Source organism: Poecilia reticulata, linkage group LG15 (assembly GCF_000633615.1).
Source record: "Poecilia reticulata strain Guanapo linkage group LG15, Guppy_female_1.0+MT, whole genome shotgun sequence".
NCBI lineage: Eukaryota > Metazoa > Chordata > Actinopteri > Cyprinodontiformes > Poeciliidae > Poecilia > Poecilia reticulata.
Genome location: NC_024345.1, coordinates 30,229,266 through 30,239,802, shown reverse-complemented (window position 1 = coordinate 30,239,802; position 10,537 = coordinate 30,229,266). Strand labels below are relative to the sequence as shown.

General features: G+C 48.5%; 3 protein-coding genes across 3 annotated transcripts in view; 1 reads left to right on the top strand and 2 right to left on the bottom strand.

The window, feature by feature from the left end:
• abhd12 (abhydrolase domain containing 12, lysophospholipase) overlaps positions 1-3,798 on the bottom strand; it is a 7,470-nt gene extending 3,672 nt beyond the window's left edge. The window contains exons 1-3 of the mRNA XM_008430558.2: positions 3,465-3,798; positions 1,229-1,350; positions 679-868 (exon numbers count right to left, since the gene is read on the bottom strand). Of these exons, the coding sequence (XP_008428780.1) occupies positions 679-868; positions 1,229-1,350; positions 3,465-3,610 (458 nt within the window). The 5' untranslated portion in view covers positions 3,611-3,798. The remainder of the gene's footprint in view (positions 1-678; positions 869-1,228; positions 1,351-3,464) is intronic.
• A 1,099-nt stretch (positions 3,799-4,897) lies between these two features.
• gins1 (GINS complex subunit 1 (Psf1 homolog)) lies at positions 4,898-7,705 on the top strand. Its single transcript, XM_008430498.2, has 7 exons — positions 4,898-5,120; positions 5,572-5,636; positions 6,826-6,924; positions 6,996-7,086; positions 7,167-7,283; positions 7,348-7,422; positions 7,569-7,705. Exons 1-7 carry the CDS (start codon positions 5,046-5,048, stop codon positions 7,635-7,637), a joined length of 591 nt encoding a protein of 196 aa, XP_008428720.1. The 5' UTR covers positions 4,898-5,045; the 3' UTR covers positions 7,638-7,705.
• A 1,628-nt stretch (positions 7,706-9,333) lies between these two features.
• The window catches only part of ninl (ninein-like), a 20,961-nt gene continuing 19,757 nt past the window's right edge, over positions 9,334-10,537 (bottom strand). The window contains exons 28-30 of the mRNA XM_017308836.1: positions 10,095-10,298; positions 9,909-10,022; positions 9,334-9,846 (exon numbers count right to left, since the gene is read on the bottom strand). Of these exons, the coding sequence (XP_017164325.1) occupies positions 9,652-9,846; positions 9,909-10,022; positions 10,095-10,298 (513 nt within the window). The 3' untranslated portion in view covers positions 9,334-9,651. The remainder of the gene's footprint in view (positions 9,847-9,908; positions 10,023-10,094; positions 10,299-10,537) is intronic.

Sequence of the window (10,537 nt, the reverse complement as noted above, 5' to 3'; positions counted from 1 at the left end):
GACCAACTGGTGACCATTTGGAGACCAACTGGGACCAACTGGGACGTCTCCTGTAGACACAAACTGAAACTATAAACTAAAAGCAGATTTCTGAATCCAAGCTCAGATCCAGGAAGTATCTGAAAACGTCCCGTCGTCATCATCAGGTGGAGCTTCATCTCTCAGCGTCACGTTAATATGTTCCTGGCAGAAACGGTCAGTCAGCGGCCTAATCAAATCCTAAAGACATTGTTCAGGTGAGAACAGAACCAGAACCCAGGTCGGGTTCCTGCTACGACATGTCAGATTTATTAAACTGTAAGAAGCTTTTTAGGCCAATTTGAACATCTGTGAATTTAGATAAAAACCTATAAATTAACTTTGACACAAATTATAAAATAGGTAGAAAATGTATTGACTTTTAAAAACTTTCATCTACATTGACTGTTTTGTTTAATTGTGCGACAGAATATTCAGTATTTATATTTTAAATCTGAATATTTACACACTGTGACATCACCGCATCATTTTATTCTTATTTTTACTGTTTTTACTTTCAGCAGGTTTTTAATTTAATTAAACTGATTTTCCAGAGAAGCAACTTTATATTATATATAATAATAATAATAATAATAATAATAATAATAATAATATATATAATTTATATCAACTCAGTTTAGATTTCTCTGATTTAAAAACTGATCAAATCTGAAGGTTCTGAGCAGTTCTGTGTGGTTCTGTAGGTTCTGTGTGGTTCTGTGCGGTTCTGTGTGGTTCTGGTACCAGACTCCGATCTTCAGGCCCGCCTCCGGCTCCAGGTACAGGTTGTGCGTGTGGTTCAGCCCCTGATCCAGAGGTCGCTTCAGGTCGATGAAGTACGGCACCCTGACTGGAACAAAAAGCACAGGCAGGTCACATGACGTCTCTGCAGCTCGCCATTGGTCCGTTTGTTCTGCGTTATGAGAAGCAGGTTCTGATTGGTTCTGCTCAGCTGAAGCTGCAGAACTCTGATGTCCCACGTTGCCTGAAGGCAACACAGGAAACGGGAAGCAGTTCACCAGATGGATGAACAGCAGCATCGATGAAGGCCGCGCCCCATCCTGGAGCAGTGCATGCTGGGTAAAGCTTCCACTAAATGGAACGCGGCTTCATGCTGATCCAGACATCTGTCCCACATCGCCCCCTGTTGGCTGCCATGCAGCCTGGAACCGGCCAATCGGAGCTCAGTTCAAGTCCAACCGAAACTCACCGAAGTTGAGGAAGACGAGTTTGGCCTGGATGGAGGGGAAGAGCTTGATGATGAAGGGGATGGAGACGTAGACAACGAGCAGCACCATCATCATCCTCTTTATCTTTCCCAGCAGCCCCAGCCTGAGGAGAGAACAGCCAACATCAGCCGACCAATCAGGACGCGTCCAGCCTCAGCCAATCACTGCTCAGCACACAGATGCAGCCGGACAGAGTGGAGCATCTCTCCTCAGACACAATCTTTGTCTCAGGCCAGTCGGCTCAGATGGTTCTGATGGAGCGACCCGGTGAAACCCGACCCAGACTGAGCGCGCTCAGAACAGATCAATAATTCATGGAGGAAGACAGAAAGATCAGCAGGATGGTGCTGAGGAGGACCGGGTCTGGTTCTGGACCGGGTCTGGTTCTGGACCGGGTCTGGTTCTGGACTGGTTCTGGACTGGGTCTGGTTCTGGACCGGGCCTGGTTCTGGACCGGGCCTGGTACTGGACCGGGTCAGGTTCTGGACCGGGTATGGTTCAGGTCTGGTTCTGGACCGGGTCAGGTTCTGGATTGGGTCTGGTTCTGGAGCGGGTCTGGTTCTGGACTGGGTCTGGTTCTGGACCGGTCCTGGTTCTGGACCGGTCCAGTGGGAGGATCATGATGACGACATCAATGCTAAAACATCTGGTTTGCCCAGAAAGAGTTTCTGGACCGAACAGAACCCAGCGGTTCTGTTCGGATCCAACATCAGGTCACCTGAGCAGGAAGGAGTTTGCATCAGAACCAGTACTGGGCCCGACCCGTCTGACCTGGTAAACAGAACCAGTAAGCCGAGCCGGCCAGCAGCTGAATGTTTCATCAGGTCCAAACAGAACCACACAGGTTCTGATCCCTGCTGCCCGACTGATACCAGTCAGAACCGGTTCTGATGGACTCCAGAACAATGAGGGGGATTTACTGGGTCACAGCTGATGGAAGGTTCTGGTTGGATGAAGACCCTCGGCCACCAGAACCCGGCTGCATCTTACTGAGGTTAAAGGTTCTGGAGGTTCTGGTCCGTCTTCAACCAGAGGATATCAGAACCGGGCCTGACCCGTCCACATCAGAACCTTCTAGTTGGTTCTGGACTGGGGGTTCCCGGCAGGGGGCGGGGCCAAGCGGTCACATGACGCCGAGTCAGACTCCAGACTTCCTGTTCTGCTCTGAGGTCACTTCCTGTCCCAGTGAAGGTGAAGCTGCTGCTCTCAGTTTCACTTCCTGCACCGGGTCAGAACATCTGGACCTGAGCAGCCCGGGCCCGGCTCCACTGAGCAGAACCAACCAGAACCGGGTCAGGTTCATCCAGAAGGTTCTGCAGTGTCCTGGTCTGACCTGAGATCAGCTTCAGGAGGAAGAGGAGGAGGAGGAAGATCACGTGACCTCCTGAGCCGCTGAGGTCACAGCTCCGTCTGGACAGAACCGGCAGGCCCGGTCCAGATGGTCCAAATCAGCTCAGAACCGCATCTTTGGTCTGAGCGCGCTCAGTGTCAACATCAAGACTTAGAAACATGTCCTCCTGTCTCTAAATGTCCTCTGGTGTCTCTAAACGTCCTCTAGTGTCTCTCAATGTCCTCTAGTGTCTCTCAATGTCCTCTAGTGTCTCTCAATGTCCCCTGGTGTCTCTAAACGTCCCCTGGTGTCTCTCAATGTCCTCTAGTGTCTCTCAATGTCCNTGTCTCTCAATGTCCTCTAGTGTCTCTCAATGTCCCCTGGTGTCTCTAAACGTCCCCTGGTGTCTCTCAATGTCCTCTAGTGTCTCTCAATGTCCTCTGGTGTCTCTAAATGTCCCCAAATGTCCTCTGGTGTCTCTAAATGTCCCCAAATGTCCTCTGGTGTCTCTAAATGTCCTCTGGTGTCTCTAAATGTCCACCTGTCTCTAAATGTCCCCTGGTGTCTCTCAATGTCCTCTGGTGTCTCTAAATCCAGTCCAACCAGCTCAACAGTCTCACTGGAACCAGTCTGTCCAGTCTCTTTGTCAGAGACAGTCTCTTTGTCCTCTGACGTCCCACCCAAACTTTAAAACCTTAAAGATTTTAATCTTTTTATTTAATTATTCAGTTTATATTTTTCACCATTTTACTTAAACTCCCCTCCCCCACCTGTTTCCCCGGTGCCCACCTCCTGAACGGTCTCTTGCCCCTCCCCCACCTGTTTCCCCGGTGCCCACCTCCTGAACGGTCTCTTCCCCCTCCCCCACCTGTTTCCCCGGTGCCCACCTCCTGAACGGTCTCTTCCCCATCCCCGGCTCCTCTCCCGGGCCCTGTCGGCCTCGGGTCGCCGGATGCGCCGCCGCTCTGCCGGGTCGCTGCTTCAGCTCCGGGTCGCTGTCCTTCTCCGCGGTCAGGGAGCTCCGCCTCCGCATCACTGGAAGCGGCAGAGAGACGGCTCGTTACCCGGGGGAAGGTGACCGAAAAGCGGGGCCGGTCCGAGGTGAGGAGTCCTCGTTCTGGCCGGCGTGGGAGCGCTGAGAGGCGGCGGGAGTCAGACCGAGCGCCCGCTGGAACCGCACTGACATCCGCAGAGCACAGCTGATCAGTGCCGAAGCTGCCGCAGCCAATCAGGAGGCAGACTGCAGACCACGTGGTCAAAGCGGTGTTGCCTCCACGGTCCCTGGGGAAGCGTCGGAACAACGGCTTCCAAAACAAAACCAGCGCTGCGTTCATGCGCAACTCGGAAATTTTAGTGAATTTAACGCTCATTGAAACAAATTAAGATATGAAACATGAATGTAATTTAATAAATAAGATAAATAAATGATATGTGACGCGTTTAAACAGTTTGCGTCAGAAATATTTAAACTGTTTTTATAAAGTTTATTTCCTGTTAAAATCTTCATGACACCTTCAGAGAACAAAGCTGTTGTTATCCTGAAACAGCCAGAAGGTTTCTGTTTTACCGTGTGTCCCTGAACGACTCTCTGAGGCTGTAAATACAGCAGGTAGGTTTTCAGATTAAAAGCATGTTATAATGTAAATATGATTAAATCTCGGCTAGACGCTGATAAAGCAGGAAGTAAAATAAAACCTGTTCATCACCCAGAACTCCTGCGGGTCAACAGGAGGTCAGCTGTCCGCTGAACTTTGACCTTCAGAGATGCAGTCTCCAGGCTGACTCAGCAGCTCCCCCCAGTGTTCACAGCTCAAAGAGCAGCTGCTCGCCACCATAAAGCCGACCAATCAGGAGCAAATAAAATTTATGTTTCAGCTTTAAGACTCTAACTTTGTTGCTTTTATTGTTTCACATGTTTTGATTTTCTTCAGTACCATTTCTAATTGTTTTGGCCCATTCGGCCTTCACATTTCCTCCCGTTGCCATGGTGAATCACACCTGGTCCACAGGTTCAGTTTGTTGACCCGCTTCCTGAAACAGGTGATCACGTGACGGACCAGTAAAACGTTCATAACGAACCTCAAACCGGTTGGTTCTGTTGGGTTCGGCTGAACGAGGTTTAATTTATGAACTGAAACAAGATTTGATCGAATTTGAATTGGTTTTAACGTGCCGTGAACCGGAAGTACTGACGCAGGTGAAGTGATTGATCTCGGAGCTAAACTGATTTTTTTCATTGAGAAACATCAGCAACAACAACAAAACGTCCGTAAATCATCAATAAATCCCCGATAAATTAGGAATCCTACCCGGTAAACGTCACTGGCCTGTTTCACCACATCGCTTCCATTTGTCCCTCCGCGGCTTCCGGAGAATTACGTCACCGAGTCATGTGACCACAACAAAGCATTTTACCGCGAAGCTGCTTCTCGGCTCTCCGGGTCAGTCAGCCGGTTCTGAGCTCCAGGATGTTCTGTGAAAAAGCCATCGAGCTGATCCGGGAGCTGCACCGGGTGAGCGACGGCCAGCTGCCCGCCTTCAACGTGAGTATCCCGGGTGGATCCAGCTGGAACTCCGCCCAGAAACCTTCCGGTTTAGGGTTTGACCGCGGATTTCAGCTGGTATAATAGTAATGTTATCAAAACAATGAGCACGGTAACGTTTTTCATATCAGATTATTTAAAATAAAGGCTCCATGGCCTTCAATTCATAGTGAATTGACAGGAAAGGGTCATGAGAGAAAGGAGGACATGCAGCAAAGGTCACCAGGTCGGGAATCGAACCTGCGACGGCCGCATCGAGGACTAAGGCCTCCATTTGTGGGTTGTGCTGAACCCCTGCGCTCCACAATACACCCAGCATCAGGTTTCTAACTGAAATGATTCTGCGGAGCTGCTGAAGCAGTTTATCGGTTTAAGAGTTGATCGGCGGATCCATCACCTGATTGATCAGTTTCATAAATATGAGGATGAATGATGGATTGATCGGTTCCAGGAGGACGGACTGCGGCAGGTTCTGCAGGAGATGGAGGCTCTGTACGAGCAGAACCAGGCTGATGTGTGAGTAATACATTTAACACATGCTAGTTTTAAATATTAATACGATTGAAATAGCCTAATTGTAGTTTTCAGATTAATAACCTATTGACCTTTATGTTGCCTCTGGTTACAGCAGATGGTTTGCTCAGATCTTTGATCTGCTGCTTGTCTGAGTGGGAAACAATCAGAAGCTCCAGCTTCCACTGTGTTTAGATAATGGAGACAAATGGTGTTTGATCTGGGAAACAAATTGCAGGAAGTTTCTAACTTTAAAGAGGGTCAGAGACAGCTGCTGGTTGGATGAGCAGAGATACGCCTCATTGAATAAATTATAATACGCCTTTACTATAAAACTCTACACAGGAGGAACACATCACATTTGCTCTGGCAAAGACGTCTTTGCTTTTCTTTATTTTTTCTTCTTCTTTTCTATTTGTCTCAGGTAGATAGATGAATGTCTGTTTTTTTTACTCTTTATTTAACATTTACATTTTTACAGTGAAACACAACACAGAACTGATTCATAGTTAGAAAGAAAACGAAAACTGGTTAACGTGATTTCTTCTTCTTTAGATTTCAACAGCAGCTTTCATCCATATTGTTGCTCTACTGCCACCTGCTGGATCCTCAAATTCTCATAATGATCCCAGTTTTATTTAAAAAACAGCAAATCTTCTTTTTCCCCTCAATGCTATTTAACTGATCAACAACATTCATCTATTCCCTATTAAAACTTAATTCCGTTTTAATGGGCGCTTTCTTCTTTAATTTCCCATTTCGACTTCCAATGGTTCACTTCCTGGTAAAGAGCCCCCTGGTGGTGGAAGGAAAATCCACATATAAGCCGCATGGTTCCAAGCGGATCCGGTCCGGAAAATACGGCATATGAAAAAAAAATCTGAATGCTCTCTGGTATTGTTTAGAGGGCCGGACCAAATGTGGAGGCGGGCCAGATGCGGCCCGCGGGCCGTAGTTTGGGAACCACTGAGTTAAAGGGCTAAAAGGCGTAAAGACAGGAAGTCAAATTCCTTTTAGGTCATATTTGATATAAAAACAATAATATAACAGCGACACAGTTACCGATTGTGCTATAAAACATAATACTGGCCCTTTAAGGGAACCATTCCCTGGTACCGGTCCAGAACTGGTTGCTCTGGTACCAGAACCGGTTGCGCTCCGTCTGACCTCCTGACCTCTCCGTCTTCTGCAGGTCGGAGGCGAAGGCCGCCGGCCGCGCTGACCTCATCCCCTCCATCAAGCTGCGCCACTGCTGCCTGCTGAGGAACCAGCGCTGCGTCGTGGCCTACCTGTAACTCCGCCCAGTCATGTGACCTGCCGGTCCTGTGACCTCTGATGCTGACCTTTGACCTGTGTTTGCAGGTACGACCGTCTGCTGAGGATCCGCGCGCTGCGCTGGGAGTACGGCAGCGTTCTGCCCGCCAACGTCCGCTTCCACATGTCTGCAGAGGAGGTCAGTGACATCACTTCCTGTTGGGGGTTTCTGCTGGCTCACCTGAAGGCTGAGAGCACCTGTGTGCGTGGTGTGTTCAGGTGCAGTGGTTTGGCCAGTATAAAAAGTCCCTGGCCTCCTTCATGCGGTCCATTGGAGGACAGGAGGGACTGGACGTCACGCAGGACATGAAGCCTCCAAAGAGCCTCTACATCCAGGTGAGTCTGACCTCTGACCTCTGACCTGCAGCCTGGCCCCACTGACCTCCCTGTGCACTTCCAGGTCAGGTGCCTGAAGGACCACGGTGAGTTTGAGATCGACGACGGAACGGTGATCCTGCTGAAGAAGAACAGCCAGGTGAGAACAGACTCCATAACAGTTGCTATGACGACGGTCCTGCTGGTGCTTTAATGGGATGTAACTGGGAGTACGGGGAGTGCAGCTGCTTGAACAGGAGGCCCGTGTTCTGACTCATCCTGACAGGAAGTGGTTTTTGTTCACAGCACTTCCTGCCGCGGTGGAAATGTGAGCAGCTGATTCGCCAGGGCGTTCTGGAGCATGTGATGTCATAACGTCCAGAGACAGACGGTGTCGGCTGCCATGTTTGCTTTTTTACAAATAAAGTTGTTTTTTTCTTTCCTTTGTGTCGTCACTGAGAGTTAAGTCTGTTGCCGGGCAGATTTCACAGATCCAGGTGAACATCAGCGCCTCATTTTAACCCAGAACAGGAGGTCTCACTCTGAGGTAAAAACCTAGTACCTGTACGGTGGCCTGGGGCGCCTATAGGGGGGACAGTTATGACAAGGGCCTGTGACCAACAGGGGGCCCTACACAACTTAGTAATTTAAAAAAATGGGGCCCTGTCATTTACAAAATTCATTATATTGTGTTTACTAAAATTGATTTTAGCAGTAAAAATTAAATGTCACCCCTCCCAGACCAAAAAACACACATCTGCATTTGCCCTGAACCCCCCGGATCTGCATGAAATGGTTCGTCCTGCTTGAAGCTGTTCAGCAGCAGTAGAAGACGACCGACTGGCTGTTGCTATGCTGCCAAGAAAAGTTAGAAAGGCAGGTTTTCAAAGAGAGAGAAAAAAGTGTCAATTTGTAACCCAGTTTTTCTCTGAGAGGTGAGTAGACAGATTATCAACCATTTAGCATAGTTAGCTTAGCTACAGACTAGTTTGCCTCCTTTTCACTTGCATTTAATGAATTAAGGAAATAAATTGCCAACATATTCATATATTTAACTTGTACCTTTTACCACTTAACAACAGATGAGTCAGTCAGCAGAAGCTCTAACCCACGTCCCTCCTGACCCGTCTTCTCCTGGTGAAATTGAAGCTGCATTTTTTTTTTTCCCACATATTTGTTAAAACTCATTATGTTGTGACATTATGATATGAGGTAATCTGTGAAAAATATTTCTTCTGCTTTCTCCCAGTGTTAGAAACAACCAATCAGAGCCAGGAGAGTTTTAGTGCTGTCAATCACCATCTGATGTTGCTGCTCATCCCTATGCTGCAGCTAGCATAGCCTGTTGTGAATGCTCAGGTTAGTTAGCATAGCTACCAATGATGGCAGATAAACAGTTTCCTGTAATGCTAAGTTGTTTCTCCCCCATTAGCACATTTAGCAGTGAGTGAATGAGGATGATTGACGGCGCTAAGACCCTCCTCCTGGTTCTGATTGGTTGTTTTGGTCAGAACGGTGCATCACTTTAACCAGTAATTCAGGAAGCAGATGGAGGAGATTGATTGTTTTCAGATTATCTGCCTCATAACAAACTGCTACATGGTGACAGCTGTAACAAATATGGAGAAACATATTTTATTAAAGTTAAACTGAATAAAATGCAGCTACTAGCATGTTTAGAAGTCTGGATTGCTTCATGTGTRTTTTGCTTGTTGCTATAGACTGTTGCCATGGAGACGTTTCAGTATCTAAACTAATAGAAAACATTAACAACCTACTATCATCCTGGATGTGGACTGTTGGATGATAAATTCATGAGCAGTAAATATTGATATAGCAGTAAAATAGTAAATATTGAGCTAATTATCAGTATTGAACCAAAGAAATCAGATGCAGCCTTTAAAACTGATGATATTTATGGGTCAGTTAGACTCAAAACGTTGGAACAGCAGCTGGTCAGGGGGCCAAACTGATCTTTAGTCAGGGTCCCACCAGTTTACACACAGTGACGCTGAGCCAACAGGTTGGAAAATAAATGTTATCAAGTTTAAATATTTCACAAAAATGGATGGATGGTATTAAAAACGTTTATTAGAAATAATCAGTTTTTCTATAAAATTCCCCTTAAAGCTGAATCATTTCAGACAGAATAAAATCTGAAGAAAACAAATAAAAAACCCTCCATTTAGAGTAAAACCAGCTTCAAATGTCTGAATGGAACCAGAGCAGATAAAAGCTCTGATTGGACGATCCTCAGCTCTGATTGGACGATCGTCAGCTCTGATTGGACGATCGTCAGCTCTGATTGGACGATCCTCAGCTCTGATTGGACGATCCTCAGCTCTGATTGGACGATCCTTGCTGAAGGTCGCCGGCTCCCAGCTAGAGGTCAGCTGGAGGTCATGGCGGCGGCCACCACCTCCCTCAGCAGCGCCCCCAGCACTGTGACCTTGTCCTCCAGCTGGCTGTTCTTCTTCTCTGCCTGTTTCTGCCGCAGCTCTGTGACCTGCAGCGCCGCCAGCAGCTGCGCATTCTGCAGGTGCAGGTCCTTCAGCACGCCGCTCGTCTTGTTGCTCCGCTCCATCTGGACGGAACCAGAGGTCAGAATGGGCTGGCGGGTCGCCGCAGGCAGAACCACAGACTCACCTGCTCCTTCAGCTGCTGCACGTTGTCCTGCAGCACGACGCGCAGCGCCTTCAGCTGCGCCTCCAGGCCGGCGGCCCGCTGCTGCAGCGCCGCTGCCGCTCTGTCGAACTGTTCCTGAAGGCAGCATAGAGGCAGCAGTCAGAACCAGAACCTGTGCGGCCGGGCCGGATCTGGTTCTGAACCCACCTGCTTCAGGCTGGCCTGGGATCTGCTCTGCTGCAGCTGCAGCTCCAGCTGCGCCTGTCGCTGCTGGCTCCGCCCCCGCTCCGCCTGCAGCTCCGCCTGCAGCTGCTGCCTGCTGCCCGCATGCTCCTGCAGCTCCTGCAGCTCCTGCAGCTGCTGCAGCTGCTGCGCCTTGGCCAGGCCTAGCGCCACATCTGCCCGCTGCACCTGCAAACACACACACAGGTTCTGACCCGGTTCTACTGCTCCAGACGAGGTGCAGCAGCAGCAGCTGCAGCTCTAAAGTCTCTTCTGCTTGTTGTCGAGATCTAGATGGTTTTTTTATCTGATTATCAGTAAATGTTGTTCAGATCATCATGAACTTTATGGTCATGTTGACTCTGACGGTGTTAGCCTGACTGTTAGCTCAGACCGTCAGCCTGACTGTTAGCTCAGACCGTTAGCCT